We start from the raw sequence: 27,368 nt of genomic DNA on the forward strand, positions 1-27,368 counted from the left end.
CCATTGCTCCGTGGAAACCACAAAGGGATCTGCAGGCCTGTACTCAAGTGACAGGTTGTCCCGGAGAACAGGTGTGCTTGAGCAAGCAGGCCTCCCTCCTTGGCAGGCCACACCTATCAAGTGACGTGGGAAAGGCTTTGTTACCTTTCTCCTGTCCCTACCTCCAGAAGTGTGGACAGTTCTGGGATTTACTGAGATCGCTGGTAACTCAAGCACTAACTCTACCCACCTCTCTTGGATCCTATTCTTGTTGGGGGATTGGGGGGCTTATTGTGAACCATCTCAGGGGCACACTTTCGATGTGCTGGAACACAGTGGGCAGGGAAAGGAGTGTGTTGAGGCGTGGGGGTGTGCCACAATCTGGGCCCTGGGAGGACGGAAGCGTCCAGAACTGCACCGCAAGGCTGCCCTCAAAGGCTAGGAGTGGGGCACAGCCGGAGAAGGAATGACAGTGCTCCTTTGCCACCCTCGGTGCGGTTATAGCCTCTGTCTCCAAGTCACCCTGGGGAGCATAACGTCTCTTTTCTCTGCCTGGTCAGGGTGGGCGAGGTGGGCCCAAAGGTGTACACGGGGTCTGTCATGCCCTGGATCATGAGGGAGGCTTCTCCTTGCCCTTTCTCCAGCGAGAGGGCGCAGCTCTGCCACTTGTCTTAGACGAACCGGGAAACTGCGCATGGCTTACAGCAAAGGCAGCTCTGGAATCTTCGGTTAATACGGGGGGCGGGGTGGTGGTGCGGAGGCGGGGCGAGCCTGCCGCTCCGCCGACAAAGGGACGTGGACCTAGGCTCCAGCACGGCATGTGCCATGGGGTCCTGGAGCTCAGAGGGAGGCTCGGGGGGAGGGGGGGGTGCGTATCCCAGCCCCGTGACTCCGGGAACACGCAAGCAGCCACAGTAAGCCACATTCAGGGGTACTTTCCTTCTTTCAACCCCGGGAGTATATGGCGTTCATAGTTACGGCAAAGCCTCGGGGAAGAGTTCTACACCCAAGATGGCCGGCCGGAAACAGGCTTCTCGCGCCGATGTGGCGAGGCCAGATTGGCTAGCTGGCCGCCCGCCTTTGAACGCTCAGCTGTGTCCCGGTTCAGCTCTGGAGCGGAGCCCCGCCCGCACGCAGGCGCACAAAGCTGCTGCATCTATGGTCCGGAAGTGTGACAGAGCGTCCACCCGCTCTGGCCGGGACTCTATGGTTCCTATGCGCGAAGATCGGCCGCCTATATAAGGCATGCGCAGGCGTGGGAGCGCCTCTTTTCCTTCGGCGCGGTGAGTAGTCGTGGTTCTGGAGTTGTGCGTTGTCCTTGCTGGTTCTCTGTCCCGGTTTGAGGCCTGTCCGCGTCTTCTGTTCCGACTTTGTCTGTTTCGTTGCAGCCACAGAAGATCTTGGTGTCGCCATGGGCCGCCGCCCCGCCCGGTGGTGAGTGCCAAATCCGTGCAATTTCGCTGATGTGAAAAATGGAGGGAGAACTGTACTTCAACGCTAAAATTAACCGTGGGGTGGGGCCTCCGGGGCACCTTTTCTATATTGCGAACGGACTCCACGTTTTTACTGATATTCCGGGTCGCTTGGGGATTTCGTTTACACTGTCTGTTTCTTTTAAAGTTCAGGCCTTTCTTAAGCGTTTCTTCTGTTTTGTTGGGGTGCCAGATTTACCTTGGCCTGCGTGTGTTCCGCCACTTACGGGCTGAAATCGACGGCCGCCTTACATCTACTCTCCGTCTTGGAAATTAGCCACCTTTTCAGACTCGATACCCTCTCAGGGCCTTTGTGTGCCATCCCCATCTTATTTCCGGGCGACATGCCCGTTCGGCCTCGGTCGCCAAGGGCCGCCCTGACCAGAGGGCTCAGCCACCTCGTGTGCCCTGCAGGGGGCGTCAGAATCTTTTCACATGTGGTTTCGAAGGCGGATTTATTGCCACGTGCCCAAAAATCAGTGGCATGAATCATGTTACTAATTAGCAAGAAATTTGCAGTGCCTTTGAGATGTTTCTCTTATTTAACTGGAAAAGTGCCTTTCCACCTGTTGACCTTATAGGAAGCATGGAACCATAATAATACGGGGTTGAGGGAGATTTTTTGCTTCTATGTTTTCTGTATGAGTGTTATCTAATTTTTGGTCACTTTGTTTTGACCGTGTTTTGCTTAGAGCCAAATTCCAGGAGTGGAGACAGCTAGAGATTGAGATGTTGCCCCCCAGTCCCCATTCCCTGCCATCCTTTGGTCTTAATTGAAGGGAGTTCTCAGAGTGCTTATTGGGTTCACTTGTGAACTATAAACTTGGATTTCTCCCCTCCCCACAGTTACCGGTATTGTAAGAACAAGCCGTATCCAAAGTCTCGTTTCTGCAGAGGTGTCCCTGGTAAGTAGTGGGAGAGTTCCCAAACTGGTTTGGCTGCACTGACTCAGTTGCCTCCGGTGCCCCTCCCCCACATACTTACCTCCATATTTTTCAGATGCCAAGATCCGCATTTTCGACTTGGGGCGTAAGAAGGCAAAAGTGGATGAGTTCCCACTGTGTGGCCACATGGTGTCAGATGAATACGAGCAGCTCTCCTCTGAAGGTGAGGCCGGATTCCTTGTTAATCCCATCCTTTCTAACTGCTCCCCTCCCCCACCAGACCCAGAACAAACAGCACCAGATTCACCATTTAATCAAGAGTATCTGATGGCGAGCCTTTTTATGAAGTTCACCCAGTCGATACAGATGTACACTGAGGGCCAGGGACGGTTACAGTAAGTGGCTCTGTCCTATCTTGTCTCACTGCTGCCTCCCACCTGCCCCCAACCTAGCCCTGGAGGCTGCCCGAATTTGTGCCAACAAGTACATGGTGAAAAGCTGTGGCAAAGATGGTTTTCACATCCGGGTGCGGCTCCACCCTTTCCATGTCATCCGTATCAACAAGATGTTGTCCTGTGCTGGAGCTGACAGGTGAGCTGGGTCCTGGGTGTCTGTCTTTTGAGGGGTTTTCCCATAACTTGAGGCTCTTGTTTGCCTTGTTTTTTCCATCGGAACAGAGATGGTCTCTCGTACGGGACTCCCCCATAATAAAGCCAAGTTAAAGGTTCCCAAAACAAAAGGTATCATGACGAAGTCTTAGACTCTGGGTGACAGGTGGAGGGAGGTGCTTCTGAGGGAGAGGCTTTAATCCTGATGATACCCATCTGCCAGCAAGCAGGTAGCTGAAGCAGCCACCAGTTGGAAGGCTTTCAGCTGAGCCCAATGACACCTTGTAGGGGCTGCCTAGTCTTTTCAGGTTTTCCATTTTCTGCAGCCAGTTAAGCCGACTGTGCTCTTTTCCCATGGGGCCCAGTGTGCAATGGCTGCGAACAGCAGCCTCCTTGGTAGTGTATGCAGCCTGTTGGTTGTACGGGTTGCCCTAAGGGACCTTGGAGACAGTTTTTGTTCCAGTGGACATTGAGGGTTGGCCTCATGCTTTCTCCAATCTAGGCTCCAGACAGGTATGCGGGGTGCCTTTGGAAAGCCCCAGGGCACAGTGGCCAGGGTCCACATTGGCCAAGTCATCATGTCCATCCGTACCAAGTTGCAGAACAAGGAGCATGTGATTGAGGCCCTGCGTAGGGCCAAGTTCAAGTTCCCTGGCCGCCAGAAGGTAAGTTGTGCCGAAACCTTGGTCCTGCTTTACTTGCCCCGGTCAGTGTCCAGGTTTCCTGATTTCGTTATTTTCATCTTTCCATAGATCCACATTTCCAAGAAGTGGGGCTTTACTAAGTTTAACGCGGACGAATTTGAAGACATGGTGGCTGAAAAGCGGCTCATCCCAGATGGCTGTGGGGTCAAATACATCCCTAATCGTGGCCCCTTGGACAAATGGCGGGCTCTGCACTCATGAGAACCTCAGCACTGCCCTTCCCCATTCATGCCCACCAATAAATCCTGCTTCCTGTCTATTTGTCTTTGCATCTGGATTCAATGGTGGTGGGCTGGGAGGGGGACTCGAGAGTCACTACCTTGTCTTTTCGGAAGAAGGTTGATGAGCTGGCCAAGGCCAGCAAGGAGACAGACCTAGCGACATGGCCTGGGACCAGCATCCTCTCAATTGTCCGGTTGGGACTTGGACTTGGACCTGCCTAGATCAGAAGCCTATCAATTCAGGTTTTCCCTGCCAAGTTCATGCTGTGATTAGTCCAGTATAGTCCAGTGGATGCTGCCTTAGTAAAGTGCCCTGCCCAGTGATGAAATAGGGCTGGTGGCCTAAGGTTGACCTCTGGCTGCTTGTGGAATCTTTCCCCACGGGTCCCAGACCAGCAACATCACTGGAAACAGAAGTGAATCAGACCAGGCATGGTTCCAGCCATGTTTTAACCAGCACTCGAGGAGACCCGGTCCTCCAGTTAGCCCTTGAATAGTTTTCCTGTGTTGGGAGTTGTCCAGCTTTGACCCACACCATCCACCGCTCCTGTGGCCTCATTTCTGGGTCCCTCCTCACCACCCTGGCCAGTGTCCCCTGACCTCGAGCTCCCCCAGCTGAAACAGCCCATAGGCTTGGCAATGAGACAGTTGGCAAGTATGCAGCTCCCCTGGCCTGGAGCTCCTGGTGTGCTGGCCAGCACTTCTGAGGGCCAGGATTACAAGAGCAGGAACAGGCTGGGTATCCGTGGAGCAGCAGAAACCGGCCTGGGGAGTTCTTAGCAGGCTGGATGGCCTGGGGCTGTGCATGCAGAAGGGGATCTGGTTCCAGAGCCGTGCACGGTGGCCCCAGAGCTGCTGTGTACTGCTTCCCGGAGCTGGACTGTGCTGCACTTAATCCCTGTGGCTCCTGAGAGTCCTTTCGTAATCATTACTTCCAGCCATTTATGAAGTTTAAAATGATCTTTATTTTTGACCTTGAGGTGGTTCTAAACCATAAACATTTGTGCTTAAGTGGCTCTGATGTCTTGCTAATGGGCTTTACTGAGCACTGCTCTCTGGAAAAGAGCTGGAGAAGGAAGGGTTCTGTGATACCAACACCCCAAATAGGATCATTGTTGACATTTTGCTATGTATCCTATCATGTATCCCCTTTGGCTGAACAACCATGTAGCCACACAGTTGCTACCACAGTTACACGGTAAATGCTACATATATTTTCTGTAAACCTGAGCCCTGCCAGCCACTGGACTGACCCTGCGCCCTGGGCTGCAAGAAGGTTGCAAATATGGGCTCCTGCAGCAGGCACAGCAAGCACGGGGCTGTTTGAAACGTTTTCTGTTCTCTAGTTACTATGTGTATGTGTAAACTGCTTCTCAATCCTTGTATTTGCTGTAGTCCTAATACTGATGTAGATGAATCCCGTGTGCAATGGAAATGGCCCTTTGACGTATCAGCTACACGTATGCGATATCCCTACAATTTAGCTTTTTGTGCTCAATGTGTAAGTTCCCTTTTTGTCATAGAATAAAAATCTTTGGGTCTGTTGTGATTCCCTTTTCTGAGACCTGCAGTTTAGCCAGAATCACCAGAGCTCTCTCTCCTCCTCCCCCTGCCCCGGAGCCTGCTCTATCCCCACTCCTGACAGTAGCTGGGGACACAGTGGCATGGGTCTAGCCTCAGGGCCCCTCCCTGCCTTCCTCTTCTACATTCTAATGCCAGCCAGGAGCCCAATCAAAGAACGCAAGCCAAGCCTAAGAAGAGACAGATGGAGGAGAGCCACAGTCCAGTGGGGCAGAGCTCTAGTCAGATGGAGGAGGGCTGCAGGTGACGCCCTCAGGAGTCTCTGGACCCCAAAGCCGTCCGAGAGCAGATGGCGGAGGCCAGGATTTGAGTCCTGAAGGCAGCACCGTTCTCACGTCTGTAGGCGGCAGGCCCAGTTAGGGAAGCAGCAGCAGCAGCAGCAACAGAGCGGCGGCCAGGCCGAGAGGCCGGACCCTGCGTGCCGCCCGGCTCAGCTCCACTTCCACAGGGTAGTGGTCGCTGACGTTGAGGGCCTGGGGGGCGGGCAGCGAGACAGAGCGTCAGTGCCAGGGCTGAGGCGCTTCCCTGGGAAGCCGTTCCTGTCTCCCCCTTTACCTCCTCCTCGGTGAGTCCGAAGCTCCCGGGGAAGTCAAAGGCGGCAGCGGAGCGCAGCAGGCTCTGGCAGCGCTCGCCGTGCAGCACGATGCGGTCATACGCGCAGTGGGTGCTGGCGCGCACCGTGGTGTCCTCCCCGTCGGGGATCACCCAATGGAAGCCTTCCTGAGTCCGCAGCACCAGCTCACCTATGCGCTTTTTGGTCAGCGAGCCGCAGTCAGCGTTGAAGTCCCCAAGCAAGATCATGTCCTGGAGAGGGGGTGGCGGTCAGGCCGGGCTACCCAGCCATCATGTCCCCGGCCCTCCCGCGCAAGCTGCCCCCGCCCTACCTTGCTCTGCCAGTGCTTGGAGACGTCCAGAAACACATCGTACAGGGCGTTCAGCTCTTTCTCCACGGTCTTCGGACTGGTGTGCAGCGGGACCAGCACCAGGCTGGGGAGGACTGCAAGACCCCGGGGACGGAGGACTCACATCCTCTCCTGGCCACTGCCCACCCCGACTCTTCTCAGTAACCGAGCGCTTAGTAGAGCCAGCCAGGTCCTCCTTCCAGCTCCCAGATAGCAGGGTCACCCCTCTCCCCTTCCTACCCTTGCTGGGGAAGGTGAACCGGGCCACAAAGGGCTCCCGGGCGAAGAGATCATCCTCGTCATTGTACACGTAGGAATCCAGGACCTGTGTCTTGTGCGACCTGGGGGAGCAAGGGATGGGAAGCAGTGGCCTCACATCATGGATTCTGGTTTGCAAGTGGCCACAACCTTCCTCGCCTTTTTCCTAGAACCTGTTTTTTATTGAGCTAGAATTCACATACCTGGAAGTTACCTGTTTAAAACGCACAATTCAGTGGTGTTTAGTACATTCACAGGTTGTGCAACCATCACCACAATCAATTTTAGAACCTTTTTATGGCCCCAAAGAGAAACCTTGCACCCGTGGCAGCCGTTCCCCAGTCCCCTCCTCCTCAGCCCCCCCAGGCAGCCACTGATCTACTTTCTGTCTCTGTACACGGATACTGCCTTTCATTTATCCAGTGCGCAGCCGATGGACACTTGCACTGTCATTTTTACTTCGGGGCCGTTACGAGCGTTCCCGTGTGGCTGTGTTTCTGTCCCCCCTCCGCCATTACTTTGAAGTGAATTCTACACATCGTATGATTTCATCTATACAAATAGGCCTCCTGACCTGACCACTCCCCTTGCCCTCTCCATCCTGACCCTAGAGGGCTCTGCCGCCGCCAGGCTGTCCTAAGGACTTCGGGCTGTCTCCAGAAACCGGGCCTGTCCAAGGCCCACAGGGAGCCCCTGTTGTTGGGTCTCTTCCCAGAAGTGTCAGCCAATTCCCAAAGAGGACGCCAGCCTTGCCCTGAACCGCATTCCCAGGTTCACTCCCAGCTGCGCCCGCCTCGGGCGGTGCGTGCCGGCGCCCGAGTTCCTGGCGCCTCTCGGCCCTGCGGAGGGCCCCACCTCTGTGCACGGAGAAGGCAGGCCTCTTGCTGTAGGGACATATGGGCACCAGAGCTGAGTAGGGCAGAGGAGAGTAAGATCCCCAGATACAATCAGTGAGGAGAAAAAGTGCAATGAGAAGGTGAGGGCCACCCCCGGGGGGGAGCACCAGTTGCCCCGGCTGCCCTCCGCGCTTACCGGTAGACATACACGTACTTCTCCATGTACGTGCTGCGCCCCAGCGAGGGGCTGCTCAGCAAGGTGTAGGACCCGGACTCATCAAATCTGCCGCGATAGGGAAAGCCAGGCTCAGGGACCCTGCGGCTCTGGTCGGGGCGGATCAGACCCACAGAGCCCTCCTCACCGATTGAGTTCTCGAAGCAGGAGGGACATAGCACTGCCAGAAGAGTCCACTACTTCCTGAAGCACCATGATATCACAGCGAACCAGGATCTGCAGGACACCAGGAGGGCCAGCCCCACTCAGCGCCGGCGACCCCAAGGGGAAGGTGTGGTCCCTGGGGAACTGGCACTTTTGTGGCCAAGGGTGCTGTGGCTCTCTGGCTGAAGCCAACAGAGAGCACTGGGACCAGAGAGGACCTGGGAGGACACCGCGTGCCACCCCATCCACACCGCACCCGTATCACAGAGGAGGAGACTGAGGCCGATGACAGGGAAGGAGCGTGCTCCACATCTCCAGACCCATGTCTCTTGTTGTCCCCTCTTCTCTCGGAAATGCCCCTGGTCAGGCAGGGCAGGGGCTTCGGGCTGTGGGCACAGCTTTCCTTCAGGGATGAACGTACCCGGACCAACGTGTCCATCACATGTTCCCTGGCCGCCTTCGTGAGCGTCAGCCGCTGGGCATTGAAGGCACAGATGCGAAAGGCCTCGACCCCACCGGGCAGGAGAAGCAGGAGCACCGCCGGGTAATGCATGGCTGGGTGTGCGACGCCAGGGCCCTCGAGGGAGCCCGGGCTGTCCCAGGGTACACTCCCAGCTAGGCTCGGTTCTGCTTCTGGAAGGACATGGCAGTGGGGGACAGAGGAAGTGACGCCCGTCCTGCTGCCCAGCACCAGCCTCCCGGAGCTGCCAGCATTGCAGATCTCCCGCCTTTCTCCCTGCGGACGCTTTCCAACATTGGCACATATGGCTTGACTTTCACGCCTAGTGTGGAGCCCAAGGAGGGGCTTGAACTCGCGACCCTAACGTCAAGATTTGGGCTCAGATCAAGAGTTTGATCCTGCTTTCAATCCTTTCGCATATATATCCAGAAATGGAACTGCTGGATCATACAGTCATGCTAGGTTTAGTTTTTTTGAGGAGCTGCTATACTATTTTCCATAGTAGCTAAACCCTTTTTTTGCATTCCCACCGGCAGTACACAAGAGTTCAAGCTCACAGTTAACTCCAGCTTTTCACCATCATTAGCAGTAGGAGGATCGCCTTCACACAGATCTCTTTCCACTTGTGAGATGATATCAGCAGAATTGTTGGGTTCAAGGGCGTGTACATTTAAAATGATCTCAGCTATGCCAAATCACTCACTGCAGTGTGTGATGGGGCCCCTTTCCCACACCCCCGCCACACTGGATACCCCTTCTTGTTCATCCTGCCAGCTGAAAGGCCCCTCTTTCGCAGCGTCTCTTGGTTAATCTTTGTTTCAGATGCACCCAAACTTTGTCCTGTCACTTGGGCTCAGCCCCTTGCTCTGCTCCTGCTCTCTGTGACATTCTCAGTAAGCAACATTAAGTCCCCCTACTTCTGTCTGCCTCCTTCTCTCTGTCACCTTTGTAACTAAACTCAAGGGGTTCGCCACTTGGGGTGCGCCGAATGGAACACAACCTGAGGAAGTGTTGAAAGCAAAGAACTGTTTGCTTCTTGTTACAAGTAAGGCGACAGGGAGCTAGCTCCAAAAGCACTGTCTCCCCGTGGGGTTAATTCAGGAAGCTTTTATCCAGTGTATTAGGGGGTGGGGGCAGGGAGCTGGCAGAGGGACTTTTGGTTCAATTGTGTGTGCCTAGCATGTCGACATGCTAGTGCACACATCTGTTGGAAAAATGGTGGAAAACTCTGCCTATGGAAGATTTTATATTATACAACTATAAATTTTATATTATAAAACTAATTTTTTTAATGTTTATTTATTTTTGAGAGAGACAGAGCATGAGCGGGGGAGGGGCAGAGAGGGGAGACACAGAATCTGAAGCAGGCTCCAGGCTCCGCGCTGTCTGCACACAGATGTGGGGCTTGAACTCACGAATGGTGAGATCACGACCTGGCCGAAGTCAGACACCCAACTGACTGCGCCACCCAGGCGCCCTTAAAATTATTATAATGAACTAAAGGTAGTTATTTTAAGACAACTTGGGGGGGGGCTTCTGTGGTCAGCTCCGATCCAGCCCCAAGTGGCTCACGTGAGGAGCTTCGAGGCGAGACACAGCCAGCAAGGGGCTATGGGGCGAAACACCTAGCTAGCTGGGTGTCTCCTTGGCTGGAACTGTTGGTTCTGGAAAACAAACCATATTCCTTCTCTGCTTTTGTCCCTTCCCCTCCTCCCTTCTGCTCATAACTTTCTGCCCTCTTATTTGAGTAACTTCCCACTGCATCCTAGCTAAGGCTTTGTCACCTTCCCCCTCGGGCTCACTTTCTGCCTCAACCAAGGCTCTGCCTGTCTGTATCTCTCCCTGTCTCTTCTCTGTTCTCCCCTCTTTGTCATGCAGTCTCTGTGCATCTCCTTCATATTCCTGGCTGGGCCGAATGCCTGTCTCTCCCTGGCCACCTGCTCTGTCACTCATGCTGGTGGGGCGGGGGGGGGGGGGAAGATGGGGGCTGCCCTGGTTACTATTCTGGGATGTATGTGGACATTTGAGCAGCCCTGGGTGGTTTAGGGAAGGCCTGGAGGCTCTGGGGCCAAGGGTCCCCACAAGGGCTGAAGGCAAGAAGAACCGGAGAGTGACTGTTCCTGGACTCGGCCCAAAGCCCAACCCAGGCTCCCAACACCAAGCCTTGGCCACAGCCCTGGGGCACCCTTCCCCTTTCACCCCTCTCCCCAGTCTGGGGGCAACTTCCTCCCTCCCTCTGCTTAGAGGGCGCCCATACCTACTCAGACTAGCTCAGGTCCACGCGTGCCTTGGCTGTAAGCAGGCCAGCAGATCACCACACCCTCAGGGAATCGCAGCAGCTCTCTGGGCAGGAACCCGAGGGAGAAAGGAGAAAAGAGGAAGAGGCGGCCTTCCCGACCCACCCGTCCGTCCGGGTCAGGCCGTCGCCCCACCCTTCCTGGAGCTTGGGCTCTTCCCCGGGCTGGGCCGGCCCCCCGACCCCGCCTTCCCTGACCCGCCTGGAAGCAGGCGCTGGCAGAGGCCGGGAGCTGTGGGCGGATGACAGACCTGTGAGTCACAGAGGGTGATGGAGCCTCAGCATTCCCATAACGAGTGGTTTCCTGTGCCAAGGCCGCGCGGCGAGGAGGAGCTGCTTGGAGAATGCAAACCCGGAGCTGTGCTCTCCCGGGCCCAGCGCTCAGCCCCTGACATGGGCTGCCTCCAGGCATCCTCTGGCAGAGAACAAGCGAGAGCTGGAGCTCGTGCCCAACGTAGCCTGGGCACCCGAGCACAAGAGCTTTCTCTCCACGTCCTCAGGCTGGTTGTCAGGGTGGGTGCACACTCCTAAGTGCTCTGGAGACCCCAAGTGAGCGACAGTCAGCGCGGGAACTGGGCACCGCTGCAGTCAAGGCTGGACTGAGGAACTGTCCCCAAGAGAAGGGGAGAACAAAGCTGGCAGCTCGGTGTCCCGTTTGGTCCTGCACTGTCGCTGTTGGGACGACCAGGGGATTCATTGGAGTCTGTGGCCTGGCGGCGGGTCCTCACCGATGATTGCAGTGTGGTCCCGTTGTTGGCCGGACCCATGCGCATGAGCACATTAGGATTGCAGTGGTGATGAGAACACTAGAAACACTGTTTTATTCATTAATCAACTTAGTTTTTAAAGTTTATTTATTTTGAGAGAGAGAGAGAGAGAGAGAGAGAGTCCGAGAGCCCTTGTGAGTGGGGGAGGGGCAGAGAGAGAGGGAGAGAATCCCAAACAGGCTCCTCGCTGTGAGATCATGACTTGAGCTGATACCAAGAGTCCCACGCTTAAACAATTGAGCCACACAGGCTCCCCAGAAGCATTTTTAAAAATCAATAAAACTGTGCTTCAAAATTTAAAAAACACGGGCATCTGGTTGACTCATAAGTGCACCATGTGACTCTTGATCTCAGGGTGGTGAGTTCAAGCCTCATGGTGGGTGTAGAACATACTTAAATTAAAAACGGGCGCCTGGGTGGTTCAGTTGGTTAAGCATCCGACATTGGCTCAGGTCATGATCTCACAGTTTGCGAATTCAAGCCCCTCACTGGGCTCTGTGCTGACAGCTCAGAGTCTGGAGCCTGCTTCGGACTCTGTGTGTCCCTCTCTTTCTCTGCCCCTGTCCCGCTTGCACTCTGTCTCTCAAAAGTAAATTAACATTAAAAAAAAAAAATGAATAGGGGCACCTGGGTGGCTCAGTTGGTTAAGCATGCAACTTTGGCTCAGGTCATGATCTCACCGCTGGTGAGTTCGAGCCCCACGTCAGGCTCTGTGCTGACAGCTCAGAGCCTGGAGCCTGCTTCCGATTCTGTGTCTCCCTCTCTCTCTTCCTCTCCCCTGCACGTGCTCTCTCTCTTTCTCTCAAAAATAAATAAACGTTAAAAAATTTTAAAAAAAGGAATAAAAACAAAACAAAAAGACTGTTTAACAGATATAGGGCTTTCTTCCAGGGTGATAAACATGTTTTGTAACTAGTTAGAGATAGTGGTTGACGGCAGTGGGAATGTACTGACATAAAATACTATATTACATATATTATGCAGAGTATTTCTTTTATTATATGCCATATGTTGCTGCATATATATTACATATTACATCTACACATATGGTACAGATCTGTACTATTTTAATCCTTTAAAATTATATAATGTAACATGTATAACATCGTATATATGTTGTATATATAAAATACGGTATATAGCAGAAATCGGTATCAAAATACCACAAAACGGCGAATTCCGTTATATAAATTTTGCCTCCATAAAAATAAAGGGGAAAAAAGCGAAAGTAAGGTCCCCGCCAGCTCCGACCTTTAGCGGCGTCGGCTAATTGTGCTGCGTAGCCCAAATTGCCTCTCGGACCTTTCTGTGGCCGAATTAAGGGGACAAAAAGGGAGCGCGCACTCCAGCGGCCGGGACTCCACCTCGCGCTGGAGCGGGGCGGGGCGGGGCGACGCAGCCCGCGGGCCCGCCCACGCTGCCGTCAAGAGGCCTGAGAGCGTTTTGCGACAGGCAGCCGGGAGCCGGGCCCCGTCGCTGGCTCGCTTTCCGGCCGGGGCGCGGGGCGCCTGGGTGCCGCCGCCGGCCCCTCTCGCTTCTCCTTGGGCCCCCTGGCTCCTGACCCCGGTGGCGGCTGGTCTGTGGCGAGAGGTCGGGCCGGGCCGGCTCTGGCCTGACCTGCGAGGTGACCTTGGTCGAGTCCCCGGTCGCGCGGAGCCGCGGCGCCCGTGTGTGGCGCGGGCCCGTCAGGGACCCAGTTCCCCCGCGGCCGAGGACACAGATCTAGAGCGCCCCCCGCCCCAGGCTGCCCCGTGGCAGGGGAAGCGCCAGGCCGCCTGGGGCGGAGCGGGGGAGCTCGGTCTGGGTGGGGGAGATGCCACTACGTGTGAAATGGCCGTTCCCCGCGGTGCCGCCGTTCACCTGGACCCTGGCCAGCAGCGTCGTCATGGGCCTGGTGGGCACCTACAGCTGCTTCTGGACCAGTGAGTGGGCCTGAAGCCGAGGCAGGGTCGGCCACGGCTGTCCACGCCCAGCCAGAGTTGGGGCTCGGGGTTGTGGGTGCGGGCCGGGGCTAGTTTGGCTGGGGGGAGCCCTGGGCCCCAGGGACAGCGAGGCCAAGACCCCTCCCCACAGTCCGTCTCTCCCCCCAGAGTACATGAACCACCTCACCGTCCACAACAAGGAGGTGCTGTACGAGCTCATCGAGAACCGAGGCCCAGCCACGCCCCTCATCACTGTTTCCAATCACCAGTCCTGCATGGATGACCCTCATCTCTGGGGTACCTGGCACCAGTGTTCTGGGCACAGGGAAGCATGGAGAGACCCCGGGAGGGCGCCAAACAAAAGCAGAACAAACTCCCTTCTCACAGGGCTCTGTACATAGCTCTGGCACTCCTGTTTCTGGGGTGTCCTGCCCCAGGAGTCAAAATATGATTTCTGGCCTGGTCGGTATCCTCTCCGAACATGATTTGGAGACGGCCTCAGAAATTTGGAGGGAATGAGCAAGTGGGGGAGTGACTGCAGGGCAAGATGTGACGGCCTCTTTAGTTTGATGCATCAGGCCCGTGGAACCCTCTATCCTCTGTAAACCATTGAAGGTCCCACAGAGTAGTGGAACACATCTGAGAACCATAGGGTGTCCTGGCAAGGAGAGTCTAGGCTACAGGCTGGGAGACCTGCGTCCTGGTTCCGGGTTTGTTCCAGGCTGAGTTTGTACCTTTCAACTCCCCTCATTTGGGAGCCCACTTCGCCACCTAGAAGTTCCTGCTCTGCTGACTTCATAGTCTCCAGTAACCCAAATGGCTGGCTCAGGGGGTGCCCAGGGCCTGTACGGATGACTGCAGGTCAGACTGTCACGGGAAGTCAGTTGGTCAAATTGCAGCCTTTCCGAGCTCACCCTGGCCATCAGGCAGAGAAGGGTCTGTACGTTGCCACACGCAGATCCCTGGAAGCCAACAAGGAGGCTTTAGAGCCATTCAGTAACCTGCACTCGGGTGGTGGCGCTAACAGTGGGGGGACAAGTGTACAAGAGTACACAGTGTCAAAATATATCAGTGTGGTAGGCAGGCCAGATGTGACTGTTAAGATACGGGTTGGGGTGGGAGAGAAGAACGAGCCAGGGACAACCTGAGGGTCCAGCCCAAGGGTCTATAACATGGCACTTTGGGCCACGTATAAATGGTAGAGCTGCTGCCCTTGTTCCTCATTTCCTGAAACTGGGAGCGAACAAGATGCTCCCTGCGGACAAGGCAGGTTGGGTCATGAAGCCTTTCCTTCTCTAGGGATCCTGAAACTCCGCCACATCTGGAACCTGAAGTTGATGCGTTGGTGAGGAGGAATGGGCCCCTCGCAGTGGGCCTGGCAGGCCTCACCCGTCTCTGCCCAGATTTGCCCTCCTCCTGCTCTGCCCAGGAGGCGGCGTCCAGCAGTACAGGCAGGGCACGGGGTGGGGTTCCACAGGCCCTCCTGTGCCGCGTTTCCACATCGCCACTGATGTCAGGCACCATGCTGGGGGGACGGCAGGGCATTAGGGTGCAGGAGCCAGGGATGACTGCGTCTGTCCCTTCTTCAGGACCCCCGCGGCTGCAGACATCTGCTTCACCAGAGAACTACACTCCCGCTTCTTCAGCTTGGGCAAGTGTGTGCCTGTGTGCCGAGGTGAGCTGAGCCTCCAAGGAGGGGTCCGTGGGCGAGTAGATGCAGGGAGGCACTTCTGGGGCCTTTTTGGGCTTTATTTGCAACGGGGACTGTGGCTAGTGCTTCTGGCTTAGCAGCGCTGGGCGTGGAGGGACCCAGCCAGGACACACAGCCTGGGAACAAAGGGAGCCGGGAGCCGCTGCTCCACTGGTGTGAGTCCCAGTTGTATTGCGTGGCTGCCGCAGACGTGGCAGTGGCTGCCGGAGGAGTGATGGCTTCTTGGGGAGCACTCATGCCCTGGGACTGCCTAAGGGTTGTGTGAAGCCGGGACTCTGGCGTTAGAAGTCACGAGGCATTGGCCACAGCCTCTTCCCTCAAGGGTGTTGCCAAGAGACCCGCTGATGGCACCGCAGCGTCATCGGTCTGTGATGGGCGCTGCGGGCTTTGGGGTAACAACCAGGCTTGCGAGGTGAGGGTGTGACAGATGTGAAGGTTCCAGAACAATCACGTTAAGCATGTTGGACTCTGTTCTGTCATCTGGGTAGTGATGCGCTTCCAAATCTGTTCTTCCCAGAGAGCACCCTGGCTTCAGCATGGCTGGTGGCTGCAAGCAGAGCCCGGTAGAGGCAGGGAGCCGGATGAGGGGCTATCGCAGTGATCCTGGCAGCAGAGCATGGTAGCGGGCCTCTGGGGGCCACTACAGACAGCTGGACAAGGGCAGCACTCTGGACGCAAAGTTGACGGGACTTGTTGATAGATTGGCTATGGTGGAGGGGGGGAGGAGAAGACGGCCCACAGGTGACACTTGGTGACATCTGACGCTGAGCCACTGGGAGGAGGGGACGAAGGGAATGCAGTGCGGGGGTTGGGAGGGGAGGGGAGTTCCGCTGTGCACGTGTTTCACGTGAGGAGGCCGTACCCCGAGGAGGGGAGCAGTCCCGGAGGCAGTGGGACGTGCGGTTCTGGAACGCAGAAGGGCACTTGAGAAGATGTTGGGGACCCAATCAGCGACAGAGTGGCAGAAGTAGAGGAGAGATGGCAGAGAGGGAGAGCAGACAGAGAGCGGGGGCCTGGATGGCACCTCAGAGCACAGAGGGAGAGACAAGCCACCAAGGCAGCAGCAAAGTGTCCTGTTTGTGGTCAAAGTGAAATGTGGTCAAATGCAATGAAGTTACCTCAGTCGAGGGCTTTTAACGCGCACTCCTCCAGGCCCTGAGAGCTACTGTAGGCACACAGCTGCCTTGAGCGCTTGCTCTTGCTGCTGCCTTTGGAGGCGACTTCGTTTCTCTAAAACACAAGCGGAAGCTACAGCGTTGCGGCTAGCGACCATGGCCTTGTTTACCACACCCCGCTCTCGGACATGGGGACTCTGCTCGGAGACTCCCGTCCCTGAGCCTCAGGTCGTCTCTTCTGCAGGCTCGCCCAGATGTCTTCCGTGTGCACGTTTCTGAAACGTTTTACTTATTTATTTGTTCTTTTTAATGTTTATTTGAGAGAGAGAGAGCACGCACAAGCTGGGGAGGGGCAGAGAGAGGGGGACAGAGGATCTGAAGCGGGCTTCGTGCTGTCAGCGCAGAGCCCGACCCAGTTCTTACAAGCCGTGACACCGTGACCCGAGCCGAAGTCGGACGCTTAAGCGACAGCCACCCGGGCGCCCCCATTTGCTATTTTTAAAGTTTATCCTTTTTTGAGGAATCTCTATACCCAACATGGGGCTCGAACTCATGACGCCAAGATCAAGAGTCACATGCTCTTCTGACTGAGCCAGTCAGGCCCCCTCCATGTCCAATTCTTGTCTTGTTCTTCTTTTGGTCTGCATCCAAGTGCTATTGCACTATTAAAAACCGAAAAGAAAATCTTAGCGCTAAGCACTTTCAGTGAGAGAAGGTGGGCAGGGACAGGTTATTTATTAAACGTATTCGATGTGCAGCCAAGAGCTCACGTGGTAAAGCAAAGGAAGTATGTGGCATGCTTGGCTTTTGTATTCTAGAACATTCCATCCCCCCAGCATAGGCCTTATGATATGACATGAAGTATGGAAGTGGTGTTGTACAAGCTTTTCTTTTTTCTTTTTTCATTGAACTATAGTTGACACGTGTTACATTAGTTCCATGTGTACAACACGGTGATTGGAACTCTGTACATTATGCTGTACTCACAAGTGTGAATTTTGTGACCATACAACACTATCACAACACCATTGACTATATTGCCTATGCTGTGCCTTCCATCCACATGACTTCTATTCAGCCCATAGCTGGGAGGCTGTATGTCCCACTCTCCTTCATCGATTTTGCCCATCCCTCCACCCCTGCCCCTCTGGCAACCTCAATTTGTTCTCTGTATTTATGGGTCCGTTTCTGCTTTTTCTTTGTTTATCCATTTGTTTTGATTTTGATATTCCACACAAGTGAAATCATATGGTACTTATTTTTTTCTGAATTATTTCACTTAGCATGATACCCTCTAGGTCTATCCGTGTTGTTGCAGATGGCAAGATCTCATTCTTTTTTTATGGCTGAGTAATTTTCCACTGAGTGTGTCTGTGTGTGTGTGTGTGTGTGTGTGTGTGTGTGTGTGTGTGTGCGCCTGTGTCTGTCTACGTATACACCGCATCTTTATTCATTCATCTGTCGATAGACACAAGGATTGTTTCCCTATCTTGCCTATTGGAAAGCTGCAATGAGCAGGGGTGCATACCTTTTCAAATTACTGTTTTTGTTTTCTTTGGTTAATAGGAGTGGAATTACTGGATCATATGCTATTTTTATTTTTAATGTTTTTTGAGAGAGAGAGAGAGAGAGAGAAAGTTAGTGAGAAGGGGGGGCAGTGACAGACAGGGACAGAGAGAGAGAGAGGGAGAGAGGGAGAGAGGGAGGGAGGGAGAGAGAGAGAGAGAAAGAGAGAGAGAGGGAGAGAGAATCCCAAGCAGGCTCTTCACTGTAGTACAGAGCCCAACATATGGCTCAAACTCAAGAACCATGAGATCACAACCTGAACCAAAAGCAAGAGTCAAATGCTTAACAGACTGAGCCACCCTGGTGCCCCTATTTTTATTTTTATTTTTTTGAGGAAGCTCCATACTGTTTTCCACAGTGGCTGTACCAATTTACATTCCCGCCAACAGTGCATGAAGGTTCCTTTTTCTCCACGTCCTTGCCAACACTTGTTATTTCTTGTCTTTTTGATACAAGCCATTCTGACAGCTGTGAGGTGATCTCTCATCGTGGTTTTGAGTTGTAATTCCCTGATGGTGAGTGATGTTGAGCATCTTTCCACGGGTCTGTTGGCCATCTGGATGTCGTCTTTAGAGAAATGTCTAGCTTTGTAAATTGGATTATTTGATTTTTTTGGTGTTGTGTAGGTTCTTTACACAGTTTGGATGTTTGGATATTAACCCGTTATTGGAAATATCATTTGCAAATGTCTTCTCCCATTCAGTAGGTTGCCTTTTCGTTTCGTTGATGGTTTCCTTTGCTGTGCTGTACAAAAGCCTTTTACTTTGACGTAGTTGCAAGAGTTATTTTTGCTTTTATTTCCCTTCTCTGAGGAGATGTATCTAGAAAAAGGTCGCTAAGGCCAGTGACAAAGAGATTACTGCCTATGTTTTCTTCTAGGAGTTTTATAGTTTCAGGTCTCACATTCAGGTCTTTAATCCATTTTGAGTTTATTTTTGTGTATAGTGATAGAAAGTGGTCCCGTTTCGTTCTTTCGCATGTAGCTGTCCAGTTTTCCCAGCACTATTTATTGAAGAGATTGTCTTTTCCCCATTGTGTATTCTTGCCTCCTTTGTTGTAGATTAATTGATGACATAAGCATGGATTTATTTCTGGGCTCTCCGATCTGTTCTATTGATCTGTATGTGTTTTTGTGCCATACCGCTCTGATTACTACAGGTTTGCAGTATCTCTTGAAATCTGGGATTGTGCTGCTTCAAGATAGCTTTGGCTATTCGGTGTCTTTTGTGGTTTCATACAAATTTTAGGATTATTTGTTCTAGTTTTGTGAAAAATGCTGTTGGTATTTTGATATAGATTGCACTGAATCTGTAGACTAGGGTCATATAGATGTTGGAACAATATTAATTCTTTCAATCCATGAGCATGGAATATCTTCCAATTTGTTTGTGTCATCATCAATTTCTTTCATCAGTGTTTTGTAGTTTTCGGAGTACAAGTCTTTTACCTCCATGGTTAAGTGTATTCCTAGGTATTTTGTTTTTTTTGGTAGAACTGTAAATAGAATTGTTGTCTTAATTTCTCTTTCTGCTAGTTTGTTATTAGTGTATAGAAATGCAACGGATTCTATATGTTAATTTTGTATCCTGCAGCTTTACTGAATTCCGTTTATTAGTTCTAACAGTTTTTGGTGGAGTCTTTAGAGTTTTCTACATGTAGTATCATGTCATCTGCAAATAGAGACAACTTAATTTCTTCCTTACCAACGTGGATGCCTCTTATTTCTTTTTCTTGTCTGATTTTTGTGGATAGGACTCCCACTACTATGTTGAGTAAAAGTGGTGAGAGTGACATTGTTGTCTTGTTCCTGGCCTTCAGAGAAAAGGTCTCAGTTTTTCCCCATTGAGGACGATGTTTGCTGGGGGATTTTCATATAGAAGGCCTTTATTATGTTGAGGTATGTTCCCTCTGAACCGACTTTCTTGAGGTTTTTATCATGAACAGATGTTGCATTTTGTCAAATGCTTTTTCTGCATCTATTGAGATGATCATGAGGTTCTTATCCTTCATTTTGTTAATGTGGTGTATTACATTGATTGATTTGCACATATTTGAACCATCTTTGCATCCCTGGAATAAATACCACTCGGTTGTGGTGAATGATCCTTTGAATGTGTTGTTGAATTTTGGTTTCCTGATATTTTGTTGAGGATTTTTGCATTTACCATCATCAGGGATATCGGCCTATAGTTTTCTCTTTTTTTTGTAATGTCTTTGTCTGGTTTGGGTATCAGGGTCATGCTGGCCTTGTAGAATGTATTTGGAAGCTTTCCTTCCTCTTATATTTTTTGGAATTGTTTGAGAAGAATAGGTATCAGCTCTTCTTTAAACGTTTGACAGAATTCACCTGTGAATCCATCTGGTCTTGGACTTTTGTTTGTTGGGAGTTTTTGGATTATAGATTCAAATAATCAGTCACTAGTAGTCGGCCTGTTCAGCTTTTCTATTTGTTCCTGATTCTGTTTTGAAAGACTGTGTGTCTAGGCATGTATCCATTTCTTCTAGGTTGTCCAATTTGTTGGCATATAATTTTTCATAGTAGTCTCTTATAATCCTTTGTTAAATATATTTAAAAATTTTTTTGAATTTATTTATTTTGAAAGAGAGGGAGGGCACACAAGCAGGGGAGGGGCAGAGAGAAAGAGAGATAAAGCATCTGAAGCAGGCTCCACACCAGCAGCGTGGAGCTTGATGTGAGGCTCGATCTCACAACCCTGGGACCACGACCTGAGCTGAAATCAGCAATTGGATGCTTAACTGACTGAGCCACTCAGGCGCCCTTCTTAGAATACTTTGTGTATCTGTGGTATCAGTTGTTATTTCTCGTCTTTCATTTCTGATTTTATTTATTTGGGTCCTCTCTGTCTTTTTTTTTTTAATGTTTATTTATTTTGAGAGAGAGAGAGACAAAGCAGGAACAGGAGAGGGGCAGAGAGAGAGGGAGACACAGAATCCGAAGCAGGCTCCAGGCTTCGAGCTGTCAGCACAGAGTACAACACAGGGCTTGAACCCATGAACCATGAGATCATGACCTGAGCCGAAGTCGGATACCCAACTGACCAAGCCACCCAGGCGCCCCCCCACTCTGGTCTTTATTATTTTCTTCTAAGTTTGGGCTTTGTTCTTCTTCTTCTAGTTCTCTTAGGTATAAAATTAGAGTGTTTATTTGAGATTTTTCATGTTTCTTCAGGTAGGCCTGTATCACTATACATTTCCTTCTTAGAACTGCTTTTGCTGTATCTCAAAGATTTGGGAGCATTGTAGCTTAGTATGAATTTTTATTTCAAGCTGGGTGCAGTTGCACCAGTGGCTCAGAAGGAGATGACACCTCTGAAGCCCACCCCCTACCAGTTAATGCTACCCAAAGTAGGGGAACCAGTGCTCTCACAATGCCCTGAGAAGCTGTGGTGGGTGATTGCTCCGCAACTCCAGCCCGTGAAGAAGCTGCCAGGCCAGGTCCCAATTGGGTTGGGTGGAGACCCCTGGATGCCCCACTAGCACCTTCTAAAGACTCGGCTTTGCAGAGAACAGGTTAAAAGTCCATTTCTTGGTGAACTGGCCTGACATAGTCCCAATGTGTGTCTCCTCCTCTATATGATATGGCTTTCCCTACTCAATAAGTCTGTCTATCACTGTCCACTATATGGACAAGATCGAGGAGATTCTTAGTACGTGTGGTCACAGTGGTCTCCGAGGGACTCCCAGTTGAAAGCCAGTATATAGCATTAGGTATGTGTGTCTGTGTTGCTGCAAATGCCAGGCCACCTGGGTCTAGTATCATGGTCCCCAGGTGTCTCCAAGGTGAGTGTTACTAGCATTAGGGCAGCTCCACTCCCCTTCTCTCAGCCTAGCAAGTCTGAGTTTTTCCCAACCCTCAGTGACACTGTGTTCCATTGAATGTTCTCCCTTTTCCAAGAGATCTCGATAACTGAGAGACTAGTTTCAGAGGGAGCAGAGCCCTGTGAGGAGTGAAGCGGTCAGCAGAAGGGAGGGATGGCGGTGGCCGAGGGCTCAGGCAGGGCAGGGAGGCCCAGGAGGGATGGCTGTGGGCACAAGCCTAGCCAAGACCCCAGGAAAGGGTTGCTGTCCAGGATCCTGGGCCCAAGCGAGGCTGGAGATCGTGAGTAGACTTGGTTTGCTCGAGCGGTGCCCTCCGGGCTGGGGGCAGCAGATGGGAGGCTCGCCATAAGGCTGGTGTGTCCCAAGGAGAAAGAAGGCTGCAGGAGCTGGAGAGGGAGGGAGGGCCAGGAGAATGCTGAGCAGATCCAGGAGCCCACGCGGACACATTCTGTGGGTGTCTGTGGCTCAGTGCCCGAGGCTGTGGCGGGGCCAACAGGTAGAAGGCGGGGTGCAGACTGGTGAGGGAATCGCCAGTTAAGAATTTCACTTGGAGACTGAGACAACGATGCTGCCTCGCACATGACAGGTACTTAGTTTAGAGAATATTCTGAACAAAGGATGTCGAGGGCACAGCGCAACCGGAGCTGAGTCCCCAGAGAGTTCTCGGAGGATGTCCACGTGGATGGTGTGGTGGAGGATGAGGAAGTCCTTGAGCTGCTGCTTCATTCCCAGGGGAAGGAGGGAGCCCGAGAGAACGGGGACTGATGGCGCATGCCTTCTCTTGGCAGGAGACGGTGTCTACCAGAAGGGAATGGACTTCATTTTGGAGAAGCTCAACCATGGGGACTGGGTGCACATCTTCCCAGAAGGTCAGTACAGTTGGCGGGGTTGCACACCACCCCAGCTGCCAAGCCTCATCTCTGTCCTCTCTCTCCACAGGGAAAGTGAACATGAGCTCTGAGTTCCTGCGCTTTAAGTGGGGTAGGCACTGCTGGCCTCGTGTGGCTGGGTCGGACGGTGGCAGATGGGGCAGATGGGTGTGTTGGTTGTAGTGGGAAGGGGGCAGGTGCTGAGACGAGGGCTCGACTGGCAGAGGAGCTGGACCAGGGGAGGTGGTTTTAACCGGAAGACGGCAGGGGTGGCCTGGCTGTGGGCTGGCGCTGAAGCTGTGCTCTTGCTGATGTTCCCGCCTCTCCCCGGGGCAGGAATCGGACGTCTGATCGCCGAGTGTCATCTCAACCCTGTCATCCTGCCACTGTGGCATGTCGGTGAGCACCTGTCTTGGGCCAAGGCTGTGGCCTGGGTGTGGGGGCGGGAGAGGAGGCGCTTCCCTAGGTCTTGGGGGTTTCCCCTGGCTGGCAGGGAGAGGGCCTCTGGGGTAGGGGGCCGGGGCTCCATCTGTTCCCAGGTCACCATGCTCTACCCCATGCCCGCTTCCTGGCCTCTGTCCACTGTGCTGCAGGAATGAATGATGTCCTTCCTAACAGCCCGCCTTACTTCCCCCGCTTTGGACAGGTGTGTAGGGGCTGTTGACCTTCGTGTGTCTGTCTGTCTACTGTGTGCGTCGTGTCTCCCACTCAGCACTGCTGAGGCCAGATTCAGGAGCTGAGCTTGAAGCTGCAGCAGGGGGACCGAGTGGAACAGAGAGAGAGGGACTTCCTGGCACCAAGGCCAGTAGAAGGAGAGCAAAAGAAATCAGGGTGGGTGGAGGCGGCAAGCCCTGGGGTTTGGATAAGACAGGACATTCAGAGCATGGACCGCAGGATTTGAACAGCACTGAGCCTGGCCACTTTGCCTTAAAGAGGGAGAGTGGCCGTGAGGGAGCATGCGGCAAGTTAGGGGCAGGACTTGGCTTCTGGCTATCTGGGGTGGTTGGGCCATGGCTGTGGGCACTCTCCCTGTTTCTGTCACCCACTGGTGGCTGGTCTCCTGGCAGAAAATCACCGTGCTGATCGGGAAGCCCTTCAGCGCCATGCCTGTACTTGAACGGCTCCGGGCAGAGAACAAGTCGGCCGTGAGTTGTCTCTCTGCCCTGCCCCCCCCCCCCCCACCGCTTCCCTTTGCCACCCGGCAGCTGTCTTAGCCTCTCCCGGCACCCTCAGCCTCCCAGGGCTCCTGGGCAGAGCTCCCTGAGGGCCGCAGGCCAGCCTGAGTCCTTCCCCTCAGGTGGAGATGCGCAAAGCTCTGACGGACTTCATCCAGGAAGAATTCCAGCGCCTGAAGGTCCAGGCGGAGCAGCTGCACGACCACCTGCAGCCTGGGAGATAGACGGTGCCCTCACTTCCTCCTGCAAGGGGGCGGCTGGCCCCCAGGCCCGGGACAGAGGCAGCTCCCACCCAGGCCCTGGCCACCGGCCGCCGGCCACCAGCGCTGTCTCCAGGCTCTTGCCCTGCACAGAGCTGAACTGGGGGACGGACTGATGTTTTGAGCAGATATGTTCTTTTAGACAGATTTGTGCACAACCCCAAACAGGAATCATGTCCCAGCTGGTGAGCATTCCCTCTGCTCTGAGCTGCTTCGGTTGAAGGAAGGGTTTCAGCTACTCCTCCCACTTGGCCACGAGAGGAGGATAAAATTTCGGAAGGGACCTCCTTCCTCTCCCAGAGCTGGCGTCAGGACGGAGGGTACTTGAGTGGGGGCAGGTGGCCAGACCAGAAGTCCGCACAGGACTTCATGAGGCCCTTGGCTTGGCATCCACTCGATAGGCCCGATCCAGGAGCTGCCTCAGCACGTCCTCAGAGACGGCCGTCGGCCACCTCTTCCTTCCGCCCACACTTCCCACAGGCGTGGGGTCCTCAGGCAGGGCCCAGCTCCACGCCGCGAGCAGAAGGGCAGCCTTTTGCCGGAAGTGAAATCCAGCTGGATGGAGCCTGCGGCAAGGGCCTGAGACCCAACCACTCACCCGTGTGCCGGGGCCCAGCAACTGCTCTGTCTTTTCCACCTCCCTGGCATCACCAGAGACCCCTGGGGCCTGGGTTTTCATGTTTTGTAGCCAATAAAGCATCTGTGTCGTGTTTTACCTCTGGCCTCGTCATAAGGGTGGGGATGGGGGGAGGTGACCTGCTGGAAGGCTGGACCCTTAGAGCAACCAGGGCCCTTGAGCAGATGGGCGTCAAGCTCTCAGTGTGCACCAGTCACGTAAAACTTCAGTCGTTACCTGTAATCCGCATAACAACCTTGCAAAAGTAGGGATTAATCTCATTTTGCAAAGGAGGCAGAGCGAAGCTAATGGACTTGCTTCCAAAGCCGAATCGAGTAAGGTAAGAAGCAGCAGATAGCAATAGAATCCTCCCCGGGCTTGTTTCCAGGCGGGAGGAGGTCTCCAAAGGGCCCAGCAAGCCTCCACGAGCCACAAGTGCTTTGAGGGGAGGTGGGAAGCGGGACACCTTGATGGAGCCGGAGACCCTTGAAAGGAGCAAAGACGGGTGGAGGTGCTCTCTGTACAAGCAAAAGCAAATCCTCTGCAGGAAAGTGAGCTCGGTTTAGGTCTCCAGTTCATCCACAAGTTGAACTCAACCCAGAAGACTTCACAAAGGTCACCAAACATAGAGGGAAATGAAGCATTGTACTTACGTCAGCAGAAACAAGAACAGGTTGAAACCTGTGGGAACTTCTGAAATTGACAGGGTCAAACAATATGCAAAATAATAGAAATGTGGAAGAAAAAAAAGGTAGAACCTGATCAGGACGGCAATTGTGTGTGAATCTACTTATTTCAAAGTAAGAGGTTTGGGGGCACCAGGGTGGCTCAGTCGGTTAAGCGTCTCTTAATTTCAGTTCAGATCATGGTCTCCCTGTTTGTGGGATCGAGCCCTGCATCTGGCTCTGCACTGACAGCGCAGAGCCTGCTTGGGGTTCTCTCTCTGCCCTGCCCCCGCTTGCATGCACTCTCTCAAAATAAATAATTTTTCAATGTTTATTCTTTGAGAGAGGGGGAGAGAGAGAGCACGAGCAACGCAGGGACAGAGAGGGAGACACAGAATCTGAAGCAGGCTCCAGGCTCTGACCGGTCACCACAGAGCCCGGCGTGGGGTTCAAACTCAGGAACTGTGAAATCATGACCTGAGCTGAAGTCGGACGCTTAACTAACTGAGCTGCCCAGGCACCCCAAAATAAACATTTTTTTAAAAAAGGAGTGCCAAAAGGTTTTTTTTTATTTTTATTTTTTATTTCTTTTAACGTTTATTTATCATTGAGAGACAGAGCATGAGCATGAGCATGGGAGGGACAGAGAGGGGGAGACACAGAATCCGAAGCAGGCTCCAGGCTCCCAGCCGATGAGCAAAGAGCCTGACGCGGGGCTCGAACTCACAAACCTCGAGATCATGAAGTCGCCCCAGGCGCCCCAAAGGTTTTTTTTTTAAAGTAACCAGAAAGGAAAAAAATCACTTGTGGGGAGGGACACATACTGTTGGCTAATTTCCATTTGCAGGTCCAAATGTAATACCACTTTTTCATATATGTCCATTTGAACAAACAACTACAGATATTTACCATATAGATGTTTCTGCAATTAGGTTTTTTCATACAAATTATTTTTCAGAGTAGTTTTAGGTTCACGGCAAAATTTGGCAGGGTGCCTGGGCGGCTCAGGTCATGATCTCATGGTTCGTGGGTTCGAGCCCCACATCGGGCTCTGTGCCGAACTCTTGCTTGGAGCCTGGAGCCTGCTTCAGATTCTGTGTCTTCTCCTCTCTCTTCCCCTCCCCTGTTGCGATCTGTCTCACTCTGTCTCTCAAAAATAAATGTAAAAAAATTTTTTTTTTAATTTGGCTTGTCATGTGATTGTGAAATCTACAAATACCATTCACCGTATTAACCAAATAAAGGAAAAAAACCCATGTGGTTATTTCAATAGATACAGAAAGAGTATTTGATAGAGTATTCATAGTTTAAAAAAAATTTAGCAGACTATAAATAGGAGGGAACTTTCCTTTTTTTTAAGTTTACTTTTGAGAGAGCTTGTGTGTGCACAAGCAAGTGGGGAAGGGGCAGAGACAGAATCCCAAGCAGGCTCTGCACTGTGAGCTCAGAGCCTGATGGGGGGCTCAAACCCACAAACCATGAAATCATGACCTGAGCCAAAATCAAGAGTCGGATGCTTAACCGACTGAGCCACCCAGGCGCCCCTTACCACAATTTTAAAACTCAAGATTTTAAATGTATATTTGTTTATTTTGAGAGAAGAGAGAAAGGGAGAGAGGGAGGCACAGAAAGAGAGAGAGAGAGGGAGAGAGAGAATCCCAAGCAGGCTCCGCCACAGCAGTGCGGAGCCCGATGTGGGGCTCAAACCCACCAATCGCGAGATCATGACCTGAGCCGAAATTAAGAGTCGGACGCTTAACCGACTGAGCCACCCAGGTGCCCCTAAATAATCAAGATTTTAGAAATAATCTGATCAATATAACAAGTTGATTCTAAAGTTTATATGCAAGCACAATGGCCCGAGAAGAGCCTCTTGAAAGAGAAGAACGAGCAGGTGTCAGAGTTTAGTATGAAGCTATGGTGCTTGAGACACTGTGGTGTTGGATAGACAGATGGACCACTGGCATGGCATGGAGAGCCCCGAAGCTGATCCACAGCCGCATAGACGCTTCTTATCGCCCAAAAGCACTCTTTCAAGACACTGGGTAAAAGGACGTTCGTCTCAATAAACAGTACTGGGACAATTGGACATCTTTATGGAAAAAAAGAAAGTTGACCCCTACCTTCACACTATCCATAAAAGTGTGAAAAACAAGACAACTTCTAGAAGAGAATGTAGGAGAATATTTCCATAATCTTGGAGGCAGGGAAAGGTTTCTTAAACAGGAAATTAAAAACATTAATCATAAAGGAAAAAATGGTAAATTTGACTTTTGAAAATT

At 52.6% G+C, this 27,368-nt stretch overlaps 3 protein-coding genes and 1 non-coding gene across 5 annotated transcripts; 3 read left to right on the forward strand and 1 right to left on the reverse strand.

Moving 5' to 3' along the window:
- The first annotated feature begins 1,244 nt into the window (after nt 1-1,244).
- Nucleotides 1,245-3,906, forward strand: RPL10 (ribosomal protein L10). Of its 2 annotated transcripts, XM_007097282.3 has the most exons (6): nt 1,252-1,413; nt 2,298-2,356; nt 2,451-2,558; nt 2,788-2,926; nt 3,446-3,608; nt 3,696-3,906. In XM_007097282.3, the coding sequence occupies exons 1-6, from the start codon at nt 1,391-1,393 to the stop codon at nt 3,846-3,848; spliced, it is 645 nt and encodes a 214-aa protein (XP_007097344.1). In that variant the 5' UTR covers nt 1,252-1,390; the 3' UTR covers nt 3,849-3,906. The 2 variants fall into 2 exon arrangements, with proteins under 2 accessions (XP_015399818.1, XP_007097344.1); XM_015544332.2 differs by lacking the exon at nt 3,696-3,906 and having other exon boundaries at nt 1,245-1,413; nt 3,457-3,565.
- On the forward strand, nt 3,264-3,396 carry LOC122235608. Its single transcript, XR_006213649.1, has one exon. It is a non-coding gene; the product is annotated as a small nucleolar RNA SNORA70 (small nucleolar RNA).
- Nucleotides 3,907-4,835: 929 nt separating the features above from the next.
- Nucleotides 4,836-10,750, reverse strand: DNASE1L1 (deoxyribonuclease 1 like 1). Its single transcript, XM_042974410.1, has 8 exons — nt 10,542-10,750; nt 8,246-8,457; nt 7,808-7,896; nt 7,642-7,728; nt 6,592-6,692; nt 6,334-6,446; nt 6,005-6,253; nt 4,836-5,922 (listed from the first exon to the last, which is right to left on the reverse strand). The coding sequence occupies exons 2-8, from the start codon at nt 8,375-8,377 to the stop codon at nt 5,806-5,808; spliced, it is 888 nt and encodes a 295-aa protein (XP_042830344.1). The 5' UTR covers nt 8,378-8,457; nt 10,542-10,750; the 3' UTR covers nt 4,836-5,805.
- A 2,085-nt stretch (nt 10,751-12,835) lies between these two features.
- On the forward strand, nt 12,836-24,520 carry TAFAZZIN (tafazzin, phospholipid-lysophospholipid transacylase). Its single transcript, XM_042974876.1, has 10 exons — nt 12,836-13,269; nt 13,438-13,566; nt 14,569-14,614; nt 14,859-14,944; nt 22,290-22,370; nt 22,441-22,482; nt 22,707-22,769; nt 22,964-23,016; nt 23,438-23,515; nt 23,668-24,520. The coding sequence occupies exons 1-10, from the start codon at nt 13,161-13,163 to the stop codon at nt 23,767-23,769; spliced, it is 789 nt and encodes a 262-aa protein (XP_042830810.1). The 5' UTR covers nt 12,836-13,160; the 3' UTR covers nt 23,770-24,520.
- Nucleotides 24,521-27,368: the final 2,848 nt, after the last annotated feature.

The sequence above is a fragment of the Panthera tigris genome, chromosome X (assembly GCF_018350195.1).
Source record: "Panthera tigris isolate Pti1 chromosome X, P.tigris_Pti1_mat1.1, whole genome shotgun sequence".
NCBI lineage: Eukaryota > Metazoa > Chordata > Mammalia > Carnivora > Felidae > Panthera > Panthera tigris.